This window comes from Salmo trutta, chromosome 20 (genome assembly GCF_901001165.1).
Source record: "Salmo trutta chromosome 20, fSalTru1.1, whole genome shotgun sequence".
Taxonomy (NCBI): domain Eukaryota; kingdom Metazoa; phylum Chordata; class Actinopteri; order Salmoniformes; family Salmonidae; genus Salmo; species Salmo trutta.
In genome coordinates, this window is record NC_042976.1 from 13,448,292 (window position 1) to 13,463,346 (window position 15,055).

Here is a 15,055-nt window from a genome sequence, read left to right on the forward strand (position 1 = left end):
TCTGGATGCACACAACAGCTGGTGTCAAAGACTGGCCCATTCTAGCAGAGATAATCAAATCTTTTCCGTCTCTCTCTCTCCCCCTCTCTCTCTCTCTCCCTCCCTCCCTCCCTCCCTCCCTCCCTCCCTCCCTCCCTCCCCACCTCCCTATCTCAGGGCTGGTTGTGTGAGTTGCTGCGGTGGAAGGAGAACCCTAGCCCAGAGAACCGTACTCTGTGGGAGAACCTGTGTACCATCCGGAGGTTCCTGACCCTGTCCCAGACAGAGAGGGACATGGTGTATGAAGAGGAGTCAAGGCACCACCACAGTGACAGGGTCCACACTGTACTACACCTGCCCCAAGACCCACAGGTGAGACCAGCCGGTCTAGGATCAGTTAACCTAGCCTGCATACTAACCTTAGTGCTATGGGTCTGCACTGTCCATCCCTATGTGAGTACAGTTTTATCCAGCATACTAACCTTAGTGCTATGGGTCTGCACTGTCCATCCCTGTGTGAGTACAGTTTTATCCAGCATACTAACCTTAGTGCTATGGGTCTGCACTGTCCATCCCTATGTGAGTACAGTTTTATCCAGCATACTAACCTTAGTGCTATGGGTCTGCACTATCCATCCCTGTGTGAGTACAGTTTTATCCAGCATACTAACCTTAGTGCTATGGGTCTGCACTGTCCATCCCTGTGTGAGTACAGTTTTATCCAGCATACTAACCTTAGAGATATGGGTCTGCACTGTCCATCCCTGTGTGAGTACAGTTTTATCCAGCATACTAACCTTAGTGCTATGGGTCTGCACTGTCCATCCCTGTGTGAGTACAGTTTTATCCAGCATACTAACCTTAGTGCTATGGGTCTGCACTGTCCATCCCTATGTGAGTACAGTTTTATCCAGCATACTAACCTTAGTGCTATGGGTCTGCACTGTCCATCCCTGTGTGAGTACAGTTTTATCCTGCATACTAACCTTAGTGCTATGGGTCTGCACTGTCCATCCCTGTGTGAGTACAGTTTTATCCAGCATACTAACCTTAGTGCTATGGGTCTGCACTGTCCATCCCTGTGTGAGTACAGTTTTATCCAGCATACTAACCTTAGTGCTATGGGTCTGCACTGTCCATCCCTGTGTGAGTACAGTTTTATCCAGCATACTAACCTTAGTGCTATGGGTCTGCACTGTCCATCCCTGTGTGAGTACAGTTTTATCCAGCATACTAACCTTAGTGCTATGGGTCTGCACTGTCCATCCCTATGTGAGTACAGTTTTATCCAGCATACTAACCTTAGAGATATGGGTCTGCACTGTCCATCCCTGTGTGAGTACAGTTTTATCCAGCATACTAACCTTAGTGCTATGGGTCTGCACTGTCCATCCCTATGTGAGTACAGTTTTATCTAGCATACTAACGTTAGTGCTATGGGTCTGCACTGTCCATCCCTGTGTGAGTACAGTTTTATCAAGCATACTAACCTTAGTGCTATGGGTCTGCACTGTCCATCCCTATGTGATTACAGTTTTATCCAGCATAGCACTATTTATTTATATTTTTATTAAAACAATTTAAAATAAGAAATGATTTGAGCAGGAAAGATAATACAATCGATACATATGAGACAACATCAATGTGGAGTAGAGAACAGAGACCCCAGTCACATATTAATAACAACAGAGATCCACAAATAATGATCCACACCAAAAAGATGTTTAGACACCTACATTTACATTTTAGTCATTTAGCAGACGCTCTTATCCAGAGAGACTTACAGTAGTGAATGCATACATTTCATTTCATGCATTTTTTTGTACTGGCCCCCCGTGGGAATCGAACCCACAACCCTGGCGTTGCACACACCATGCTGGCACTGTAAACACCATGCTCTACCAACTGAGCCACAGGGAAAGCTATGCATATAGCATCACACGCAGAGGTACAGTAGTCCATCCTTGCTGATTAAATTGACTTTCTCCAATGCCAGCCAGGGTCATTATTGGATGGAATACCTTTCTACCTCCTTCTGTCCCTGTGATGTGGCTAGGGTCAGTCAGAGGGGGTGGCTGGGGTCGGTCAAAGGTGATGACCCTCTACCCCAGGCTGTTGTATCAGACCGTCAGCAATAGATAAGCAATACCAGACAGACAGACAGACAGACAGACAGACAGACAGACAGACAGACAGACAGACAGACAGACAGACAGACAGACAGACAGACAGACAGACAGACAGATCTGAGCCAAATACCAACCTGGGGAAGAACTGATCGACACTGGAGATCTCTCATACTGCTGGGAAATTACATGTGATACCTGCCCTGCATATCTCTCAACCCCACCCTTAACCCCCCGAACTTCACCCTTAACCCTTAACCCCCACCCCTCAACCCCACCCTTAACCCCCACCCTTAACCCCCACCCCTCAACCCCACCCTTAACCCCCACCCTTAACCCCCCTCAACCCCACCCTTAACCCTTAACCCCCACCCCTCAACCCCACCCTTAACCCCCACCCTTAACCCCCCTCAACCCCACCTTAACCCCTACCCTTAACCCCCCTCAACCCCACCCTTAACCCCCACCCTCAACCCCACCCCATCAACCCCCACAACTCAACCCCCCTCAACCCCACCCTTAACCCCCACCCTCAACCCCACCCCTCAACCCCCACCCCTCAATCCCACCCTTAACCCCCACCCCTCAACCCCACCCTAACCCCCACCCCTCAACCCCCACCCTTAAACCCCCCCTCAACCCCACCCTTAACCCCCACCCTTAACCCCACCACTCAACCCCACCCTTAACCCCCACCCTTAACCCCACCCCTCAACCCCACCCTAACCCCCACCCTTAACCCCCACCCCTCAATCCCCACCCTCAGCCCCACCCCTCAACCCCCCTCAACCCCACCCTTAACCCCCACCCTCAACCCCACCCCTCAACCCCCACCCCTCAACCCCACCCCTCAATCCCACCCTTAACCCCCACCCCTCAACCCCACCCTAACCCCCACCCCTCAACCCCCACCCTTAAACCCCCCCTCAACCCCACCCTTAACCCCCACCCTTAACCCCACCCCTCAACCCCACCCTAACCCCCACCCTCAACCCCCCTCAACCCCACCCTTAACCCCCACCCTTAACCCCACCCCTCAACCCCACCCTAACCCCCACCCTCAACCCCCCTCAACCCCACCCTTAACCCCCACCCCTCAACCCCACCCTTAACCCCCACCGCTCAACCCCACCCCTCAAACCCAACAAACACAAACACTGTTTAGAGCACATGAAGAGATGGCCTTGCTGATTAAATGGACTTTCTCCAATGCCAGCCAGGGTCGTTATTAGATGGAAATCACTGAGGACCCACATGCATTATGCATTAAAACTGAACATATGTGCATACAGGGCCATTCTGTGGTCACACAGTAATATCAGGATTACCATGTGGACAAAGGTACAATGGCCAGGTTTTTCTCCCCCTCATTCCTCCTCTCATTTTAATTGATTTATTCTTAGTTATAATTCATAATTCTCAGTAATAACTACAATATTGAAAGGGCGATACCTAGTCAGTTGTACAACTGAACATATTCAACTGAAATGTGTCTTCCGCATTTAACCCAACCCCTCTGAATCAGAGAGGTGCAGGGGGCCTTAATTGATGTCCACGGCACCCGGGGAGGTGGTGGGGGTTAACTGCCTTGATCAAGGGTAGAATGCAGATTTTTCCACCTTGCCAGCTCGGGGATTCAAACCAGCGACCTTTTGGTTAATGGCCCAATGCACTTAACCGCTAGGCTACCTGCCTCTCCAGTGACCATAATATAAATGAATATGTTAATATTATATAAAGATATTATCAGTGAGGATCCAGTCATCTACACGGGAGTAAACCGACTGTTGTCGTGTTGTGTTGTGGGGAGGAAATACCCCGTTAGGAGGGGGTAGGGGATAGGGGGAAGGATGGGGACACACCCAGACACGTCAATTGTCAAGGTGAGACTACCCACCCACAGTCTGTCAATATCACTATGATACATCCAACACAGAACAACACACACACACACACACACACACACACACACACACACACACACACACACCATCCCGCCTCCCTGCCTGTCACCACAGACAGACCACACATGTCCCAGCTGCTACACAGCTCAGTCATTCACTATACACACACAAATATACTCACTGTACACTATACACACACAAATACACTCACTGTACACTATACACACACAAATACACTCACTGTACACTATACACACACATTATGTGAATACTATTCTCCCCCACACAACCCCACACAACCCCACACAACCCCACACAACCACACACAACCCCACACAACCCCACACAACCCCACACAACCACTGACCAAAAACAAAAAGACTCAAGGGTAATGAATTATGAATTTACCACTGCACTATAACATTTTAATTATGATCATGTCTGATCATGGCTGGTCGGGTATCTGATCATGGCTGATCCTGTCTGATCATGGCTTGTCCGATGTCTGAGCATGGCTGATCATGTCTGATCATGGCTGGTCCAATGTCTGAGCATGGCTGATCATGTCTGATCATGTCTGGTCGGGTATCTGATCATGGCTGATCATGTCTGATCATGGCTGATCCTATGTCTGAGCATGGGTGATCATGTCTGATCATGGCTGGTCCGATGTCTGAGCATGGCTGATCATGTCTGATCATGGCTGGTCCGATGTCTGAGCATGGCTGATCATGTCTGATCATGGCTGGTCGGATGTCTGATCATGGCTGATCATGTCTGATCATGGCTGGTCCGATGTCTGAGCATGGCTGATCATGTCTGATCATGGCTGGTCGGGTATCTGATCATGGCTGATCCTGTCTGATCATGGCTTGTCCGATGTCTGAGCATGGCTGTTCATGTCTGGTCGGGTATCTGATCATGGCAGATCATGTCTGATCATGGTTGGTCAGGTATCTGAGCATGGCTGATCATGTCTGATCATGGCTGGTCGGATGTCTGAGCATGGCTGATCATGTCTGATCATGGCTGGTCCGATGTCTGAGCATGGCTGATCATGTCTGATCATGGCTGGTCGGGTATCTGATCATGGCTGATCATGTCTGATCATGGCTGGTCCGATGTCTGAGCATGGCTGATCATGTCTGATCATCGCTGGTCGGGTATCTGATCATGGCGGATCCTGTCTGATCATGGCTTGTCCGATGTCTGAGCATGGCTGTTCATGTCTGGTCGGGTATCTGATCATGGCTGATCATGTCTGATCATGGTTGGTCAGGTATCTGAGCATGTCTGATCATGGCTGATCATGGCTGGTCGGGTATCTGATCATGGCAGATCATGTCTGATCATGGTTGGTCAGGTATCTGAGCATGTCTGATCATGGCTGATCAGGGTGAGTATGACTATCTGGGTGTGTACAGTATGTCAGCCTTTCTAAATTTACATTGTAGTCAACTTACAGGAGCAATTAGGGTTAAGTGCCTTGCTCAAGGGCACATCAACAGATGTTTCACCTAGTCGGCTCTGGGATTCAAACCAACAACCTTTCAGTTACTGGACCTACGGTCAGGCTACCTGCCGCCCCATATCTACAGTACCATGTACTGTATGTGCTTGTCCACTAGATCCACAGGTGGCATTGTGTGTGTGTGTGTATGTGTGTGTGTGTGTGTGTGTGTGTGCGTGTGCGTGCATAAGTGTGTGTGTATTCAGGCTGTGTGTGTCCTGTGTTACCCTACCTACTCAGCCCATTTCACACCCGTGGGGACAGCTTCACTTTTCTCCATGGCTGATCTGGCCCTGATGATGCTGGCTCTTTGGCTCTCCTCCCCAGCAGTACACACTCTGCTGCCCTGCTTATACCTCCATGTGTTGAGCAGTAAGTGCGTCCCTCTGCTAATTTGGCAGGCCCTGCCCTTATGAATAATTTCTCTATTGTTTTTGCTAAATTGAATTCTGCTGGGTAATGGGTACTGTGTGCTGCCTGCACCTCGGATTGAGACCCCACGAGTGCTGGACTAGATAGTGAGCTGGCAACAAGCTCCCTTCTTTCTACACACATAAACTCTCTCTCACACACACACACACACACACACACACACACACACACACACACACACACACACACACACACACACACACACACACACACACACACACACACACTATTCTTTCTGCTGCCCCCCTCTGTCTCGTTATGTAGTTTCATTCGTCTACACATGCTAACACTTTTATAAACCTATTGGTTCCTCTGATGGTCTAATTGTCAGTTTGAGGGGCTGAGTTCAGCTCTTAGCTCGGTAAACCACAGCCAGCTTAATGCTTTAATTGCTTTAATAAGTGGAAAGATTTCCACACACACACACTTGAACACACAAAAAGGTCATACAGTTTGCCAGCACACCCTCACAAACGCAGAAACACACACACACACACACACACACACACACACACACACACACACACACACACACACACACACACACACACACACACACACACACACACACACACACACACACACACACACACACACACACACACACACACACACAGTGACTCATCCACTCCCCAGGCCTGGTGACACAGGAGAGAGAGGGAGAAGAAAAAACACACTGATTAACAGGAAAGGTGAAAGGTGAAGTCATGCAGAAAATGAACAGAAAACTGTATTTTCTGTCATTACATATTTATTTGTGTGTTAATGGTGTCTCCGGTGGCAGCAAACAGTCCCAGGCAGCATCAACACACACACAGACACACACACAGTGAAACACACACACACACACCACCCGTGGTCTGCCCGTGGCCCCAGGAGAACAAGCCCTCATTAAGGCTTTAGTCTGAATATTTCATGTAGTATAATTATTTAATAGCTCTGCATCTCTGTAATTCGCCTTGATTTGTGTTAAAAAGGAAACCTTTTTCTTTAATGCAATGAACTTACAAGGGGCTTCCGAGTGGCGCAGCGGTCTAAAGCACTGCATCTCAGTGCTAAAGGCATCACTACAGAACCTGGTTCGATTCCAGGCTGTATCACAACCGGCCGTGATTGGGAGGCCCATAGGGCGGCGCACAATTGGCCCAGCATGGTCCGGGTTAGGGTTTGGCCGGGGTAGGCTGTCATTGTAAATAAGGATTTTTTCTTAACTGACTTGCCTAGTTAAATAATTAAAATACAGCATTCCCTTGTTGCAACTGAAAGAAGGAAAAAAATCAAGAGAGAAAATAGAAGAATATTGAATTATGCCACGAGGAGAACAACTTCCATCCAGAGTTGACAGTACTGTGTAGCTGTAAAGTGACTGATGTTTACAGTATCCCAACGGAGAGGTTGGTGGAGGGGTAGAAGCTCAGTTGGCGGGGTAGAGGGGTAGAGGGTACAGAAATTGAGGGATTGGCGGGGTAGAGGCTTAACTGGAAGGGTGAAACGATGGAGGACAGAGGGGAGGGGAGGGGAGGGAAGGGAAGGAGGTTTCATCGCTTAGCAGGATTTGGGGTTGGAGTCATGTTGGGTTGGCACTGACTCTCTTCATGAGAGACTGGTGGTTGGGCTGACTGGTGGTTCCTTAATCCAGAGCCCATACCCCTCGTGCGTTTGGCTAGGCTCTCTCCTGTTGCCACGGATATCATCATTAGTGCATGAAGGAGACCAGGCCTCTGTGTGTATGTCTGTGGATCCGTCTGTGAGAGGAGTAAAGAAATTACTGTCTGGTGTCTATTTGTGAGTGTGTGTTTGTTCCTGGTTGTGGAAGAGGGAAGGGCTTGTAACTCTTCGATGTTTCACTATCAATTTAAATATTAAGTGTTTCAATATCTCTGTGGGGGTTTGCGTGCATGTGAGGTTGTGAGGAGTGTGTGGTCCAAAGGCGAGAGCTATTTTCATCCTGTATTTCTCTCTCTCTCTACCGCTGTCACCATTCTTCCTCTCTTTCTCAATCTCTCGCTTTTTGTGATTGCTGTTTGTTTCACATAGACATTAAAAAAGATAAGAAACAACAGAAAAGAGAGAGAGGAAAACATCACCCAATCTACACTCTTCCTCTAAATCACCCAATCTACACTCTTCCTGTAAATCACCCAATCCACATTTTTCCTGTAACTCACCCAATCCACACTCTTCCTGTAAATCACCCAATCTACACTCTTCCTGTAAATCACCCAACCCACACTCTTCCTGTAAATCCCCCAATCTACACTCTTCCTGTAAATCACCCAATCCACACTTTTCCTGTAACTCACCCAATCCACACTCTTCCTGTAAATCACCCAATCTACACTCTTCCTGTAAATCACCCAATCTACACTCTTCCTGTAAATCACCCAACCTACACTCTTCCTGTAAATCCCCCAATCTACACTCTTCTTGTAAATCACCCAATCCCCATACTCTTCCTGTAAATCACCAAACCCACACTCTTCCTGTAAATCGCTACCCTCAAACATCCCCCACAAGTGAAATCTGAGCAATTTGATGGTCTGGCTTGTCCTCAATATTATTTAAGTAATACCCTGTTATTATTGAGGAGGGAGAGAGAAAAGAGAATGACTATTATCTTTATGTGGGTCCTTTAATTTTAATGCACCACATATTTATAGTTTAGCATTCCAGAGCAGAGGCACAGTGACTGAGCGGGGGCCCGAGTCGTAAACCAGCGGGACAGAGCTACAGTATGTAATAGCTCTCTCAGTATCCTGGCTCTCTGACACTCCTCTACCGTCTCACAAGACAACTGGACAACAACACTGTCTCTAATCCCACTGTCTCCCCTGGCTTTAATCACCTCTCACCTTTACTAACCTTGACTCTGTCTCACCCACCCTCCTGGACCTCTCCTTCTGCTCTTCTTCTCACCCCTCTGCCCCCTCACTCTTCTTCTTTACTGTCTTCCTCCAGTCTACCACCTATTCTTTCCTCTAGTGCCCATCTCCCCCAGTGTTGTTAATGATCAGTGGGTATTTGCGTAAGTCCAACCAGAGAGCAGACTGGAGACACGTCCCTCTCCACCTCAGCTGTTTATGTTCTGGCCCTGTCTGGTTAAACAGTGATGATGGTCCGTGATTGATGGCAGAGACGGTGGTTGTAGTTTTACTACGTGCTAATCTTACATCCAGGTCATAGGTCAAAGGTAGCTATAATATTGTCCATCTGCGATGGTATCTGAGCTATGAAGCACTGACTGGCTCTGTCCTGGGCTCAGCCAATGAGCACCGCTGTTAAACATGGCTCAGCCAATGGGCATCGCTGTTGTTAACCTAGTTGAACTTGTTGTTGAAAGACCTCTGACGCCTGTGGAATGGCTCTCTACTCTGTAGCTTTGATGAGGGGTCACTGATCCCCACTAATCAGATGTACTGTTTTTCTCACCAGGCGCTGCACAGGCAACCCCCACAGCCCCTGAAGCACCACTCCCCCATGCGCGAGGACCCCGTGCCCGCTCAGGGTAACGACGAAGGGTCACAGAACGTTGAAAGAGGTGGTGGTGGCGGTGGCTGCACGGGCGGTCCAGGAGTCGGTGGTTGCACGGTCGTTAAGAAGCCTCGGTCGCGCACTAAGATCTCTCTAGAAGCCCTGGGCATCCTACAGAGCTTCATCCAGGACGTGGGTCTGTACCCGGACCAGGAAGCCATCCATACCCTGTCAGCCCAGCTGGACCTGCCCAAACACACCATCATCAAGTTCTTCCAGAACCAGCGCTACCATGTCAAGCACCACGGCCGGCTGAAGGAGCTGGGGGAGGGGGCTGGCGGCGTGGACGTCAGCGAATACAGAGACGAGGAGCTCCTCTCCAGCTCAGAGGACCCTGAGTCCAGTGAGGATGGTCACGAGGAGATGTACCCCACTACTGAGAGGGAAGGAGGGGAGAGAGAGGGCAGCACAGCAGGGTCAGCCCCTTCCCTGGCCCTAGCCCCAGGCCAGTCTTCAGGGACCAGCATGGGAGCCATGGAGGAGAGCAAGGACAAGGGGCATTCTCATGGTCTGGGTGAGGGCCGAGCCAGCTCCCTGCCCCCTAGTAGCTCCTCATCCAGTCCCAGAGAACAAGCTGACTTCCAGAGATAGAGACCCAGAGACTAGATGAGACACTGGAAGAGACGGGCGGAGATAGAGAGACACGAGAGACAAAGAGACACGAGAGAGAGAGAGAGAGAGAGACGAGGGGAAGCGAATGGGAACAAGACACTGGGAGAGGGGAAGAGAGGCATAGATGAGACTCACTGACACACAAATATACAGACAGAAGGGATCTTAAGGAGGGCTCGTCAAAGAGGGATTTCAGTGAAAATACAATTTGTTACCTCAGCAACAGGGATATGCCATGAAACAGCAGCCATGTGGAACAGTTAGTATAGTATGTTCACTGAACCAATAGACAGAGAGATAACCAAACATACACATCTCACCCCTGTCCACAAGAAGAACTCGCCACATCAACACCACTCTTGAATTGAGCCAATCCCAAAATTCAGCTTCACTCTGTCCAATGACTACTCTCCCTAATGTCTCAACCGCACCCACATGCTGAGCACTTGTCCTTATTTCGATGCTGGGTCTTGAGTCAGGAACCTAACTGACAGTCATAGACTGAATACTGGGGGCCTGCTCAGACCTCCACCATCCTGTGGTCCCTCAGCTCCAGATCTACAGAACTGGCTGCTGTAGCTGTCCTCCAACTCGTCCCCCTCTCCGCCCCTCCATGACAGGACCATTCTAGTCTTTGGTCTTTGACAGTGTTGGCAGTTTGAGTGGGAGGTTGGATAGTGGATGGGTGTTGGTTGGAGGTAGGAACAGTGGTATGGGGGGAATTCACCAATGATAAACAAATATGGTGTAAGTCCAGAATGGAAGCTTATGGTATTTTTTTGAAGTTGGAATCGCCCCTCCCATCCAGCTCCCGTTGCCAACCCTCAATGGTGCAACAACATCCCTATGCGATGGACCAGACCATCCCTCTAACGCCCTGCCCCCTAACCCCCACTCTAAAGATGGTTCATTCTCTCTGTCACTGTACAGCAGTTATTACACACTAACCTAGTGTGTATGGCCACTGTGGTTTATGAGGACACTGCTAGCTGAACGTATCGTGGTTTAGGACATAAGAGAGGACAGCCTTGTGAGGACAATGAGGACCCAGTGGTGTACAAGGACCCTCAGGATAACAGTTACTCTGGTCTGTCCTCTGTCCCCCCTGCATACCCAACCTCTCCCTGTGTGGAAAGAAACAGGGAGGGGCACAACAGAACGGAGATTCAGCAACCAATCGGGTATCTGCAATCAATCAGTCACTTTATGTGCACTAGCCCACCCCTTCACTCTTCCTCTCTCTGTCCCCATCCCTCGTTCTCTCTCTCTATAATTGGTGCCCACAGTGTCCCCTTCCACCACACCTACCCACATGTAACTTCACCATATTTATTGCTATCTTTATCCATGATTATCATTATCATTATTGTTATGGTTGTTATTGTTGTTATTGCTGTCATAGCTGTTTATTTTTTACTTCTATTTTCATGCTTGTAATATTGGCTTTCCGAGCACCATGGTTGTTTTGGTAACGAGAGACGTTTTTGAGACATGAGGAACACACATTGCCGAACAAAGAGCAGAAGAAAACCAGAAAAGAAGCAGTTACTGTAACGTTTAGCGAGTAGAAATCCTGTCATGCTGTGCTAAGCAACTCACGTGTTCTTCCAAAGAGAGACGGACATTGGCTGAAACGGGAGTGGAATCCAAAAAGTAATGGAAACACAACGAATAAACTGAGCTTTTGCTACAGCTGTTAACAATCTGACATGTTTGGAGCCTTTGGAAAACACAGCAGGCTTGACCTCTGTGTGTTATGTACAAGTGTGTGTACAGTTCAGTACAAATCCTTATCTGAGAGCGGGTACTTATGTCGAAGGATGCATCCCAAAGAGAGCCCTATGAGCCCTGGTCAAAAGAAGTGGACTGTATAAGGTATAGGGTGGCATTTGGGACACAGACAAAGTAACAGAGTAACCATTATTTACCCGTCTGACTCTAGGCAGCTGCTACGTGAATGACCTGTCTTGTACTGTAATTCATGAATTAATCAATCATACAATACATTGTGTTATATCGCTCGATTCTGTCAATCTTTATGATTCAGGGTTAAATCTTGTCTCTGTATGTCAAATGCCATGTGATCCAATGACACGCCACACACATAGAGGACCGTCACATCCATCAGAGAGGGAATACCAAGCCCTGACCCAGAACAAGTATTTTCTCTCACACACACACACACACACACACACACACACACACACACACACACACACACACACACACACACACACACACACACACACACACACACACACACACACACACACACACACACACACACACACACACACACACTGCGAGCGCACAGAGGGACTGTGGCTAGCCCTGCATTTCTCCAAGCCAATCATTTAGAGGCCTCCCTAAAGCCTCATGACTGAGGTTTCTAATAAGAGGCAACGCACAGGGACTCACAGTAATTCACATGGAAAGGCTGCTGACTGAATGGTTGGCTGGGTAGCTGGCTGAATGGTTGGCTGGGTAGCTGGCTGAATGGTTGGCTGGGTAGCTGGCCGAATGGTTGGCTGGGTAGCTGGCCGAATGGTTGGCTGGGTAGCTGGTCGAATGGTTGGCTGGGTAGCTGACTGAATGGTTGGCTGGGTAGCTGGCTGAATGGTTGGCTGGGTAGCTGGCTGAATGGTTGGCTGGGTAGCTGGCTGAATGGTTGGCTGGGTAGCTGGCTGAATGGTTGGCTTGGTAGCTGGCTGAATGGTTGGCTGGGTAGCTGGCTGAATGGTTGGCTGGGTAGCTGGCTGAATGGTTGGCTTGGTAGCTGGCTGAATGGTTGGCTGGGTAGCTGGCTGAATGGTTGGCTGGTTGGCTGGGTAGCTGGCTGGGTAGCTGGGTAGCTGGCTGGTTAGCTGGGTAGCTGGCTGGCTGGCTGGCTGGCTGGCTGGTTGGCTGGGTAGCTGGCTGGTTGGCTAGGTAGCTGGCTGGTTGGCTGGGTAGCTGACTGGTTGGCTGGGTAGCTGGTCACACAGACCAATCTAGGACCAGGGCCATGTTCATTAGGAATGGTAAAATTAGTCTTCAAATGGAATATGAATATAAGCATTCTTATACCCCATCATATGTACATGTTGCCTGTGATGTTCTCATCTATGGCCTTGTGTTACTGGCCCAGCTCTCCTTCAGGTTTTGTGAGGCAGAATAGAAATTGCCTCTCGCCCATTTGTGTCTTTCTGTCCCTTTTGGTCCTGTAAACCATTTGGGTCTGTGCTGTGTGATTGGTCCATCAATCAGGAGCCATTAGCAGCTATCCAGAGCCATGTGGTCTTTGTGTGACTGAATAAAGTAGCTCACCTGCAGGGTTATTGGGATTGCTCAGTGGGCTATTACCCAACCACACCACACTTACACCTGTCAGTCAAAGCTACTGCCCCGCCTCTGTCATTACTGGCTGGCCCGACTGCATACACACACACATGCATACACACACACACACATACGCACGGACGCAGGCGCACACACACTCAGGCACACACGCACGCACGCTCACACATACACAATGCGGTACCACTCCACACTAATGAGTCCCACAATCTGATGAGAGAGGTGGGGACCAGTCAGAGTCTGGTGTTTAACCTGGCGAGGAGGTCAAGCTCAGTATACCTCCTCCTCTCTCCTCCACCACCTCCCTCCTCCTCTCTCCTCTTCCTTCTCCTCCTCCACCTCCTCTCTCCTCTTCCTTCTCCTTCTCCACCTCCTCCTCTCTCCTCCACCTCCTCTCTCCTCCTCCATATGCAGAGTGTTGCTTGTCAAACAATCTAAGCAAATGTTCCTGATGAGCTGAAGGATCGGGGTCATGTGCCAATCTCATCCCCCTCTCCTCCTCCTGACTGAGGACCAATCACAGCTCCCGCTGTGGCACCAGGATAATTAGACCTAAAGGATGGCACTCCATGGCTGACCTGAACAAGGTGAACACTTTCTCTCTGTGTGACGTTGAAACCAGAACACTCAATCAGGAAAAGATAGACACACACTAAACAGACAGACACACTACACACACTACACACACACTACACAGACAGACACACTACACACACACTACACACACTGGACACACACTACACAGACAGACACACTACACACACACTACACAGACAGACACACACACACACACACTACACAAACAGACACACTACACACACTACATAGACACACACACTACACACACACTACACAGACACACACACACACACACTACACAAACAGACACACTACACACACTACATAGACACACCCACTACACACACTACACAGACAGACACACTAGACACACTACACAGACAGACATACACTCACACACACACACACACACACACACACACTACAAAGACAGACACACACAAACTACACAGACAGACACACACACACTACACAGATAGACACACACACACTACACAGACAGATACTACACAGATAGACACACACACACTACACACACACACACACTACACAGATAGACACACACACTACACAGCCAGACACACACACTACACAGACAGACACTACACAGATAGACACACACACACAACACAGACAGACACTACATAGATAGACACACACACTACACAGCCATCCACACACACTACACAGACAGATACTACACAGATAGACACACACACACTTTACACAGACAGATACTACACAGATAGACACACACACACTACACAGACAGATAGACACACACACACTCTACACAGACAGACACTACACAGATAGACACACACACTCTACACAGACAGATACTACACAGATAGACACACACACACTACACAGACAGACACTACATAGATAGACACACACACACACTACACAGCCAGACACACACTACATAGGCACAGGCACACACACTACACAGACACACACTACACAGGCAGACACACACTCTCTCGTGAATAGACATACTCTCTCTCATGTTGTGATCAATCAACTTTTTGTTGCAGTTTGAT

General features: G+C 48.9%; 1 protein-coding gene across 5 annotated transcripts in view; it reads left to right on the forward strand.

Moving 5' to 3' along the window:
* The window catches only part of LOC115155576 (DNA-binding protein SATB2), a 42,097-nt gene extending 29,981 nt beyond the window's left edge, over nt 1-12,116 (forward strand). For 4 of the 5 annotated variants that reach the window (XM_029702303.1, XM_029702300.1, XM_029702304.1 and 1 more), the window contains 2 exons: nt 157-351; nt 9,363-12,116. In XM_029702303.1, coding sequence (XP_029558163.1) covers nt 157-351; nt 9,363-10,073 — 906 coding nt within the window. In that variant the 3' untranslated portion in view covers nt 10,074-12,116. The remainder of the gene's footprint in view (nt 1-156; nt 352-9,362) is intronic. The other variant, XM_029702301.1, reaches the window with a different exon arrangement.
* The last annotated feature ends 2,939 nt before the right edge of the window (nt 12,117-15,055 follow it).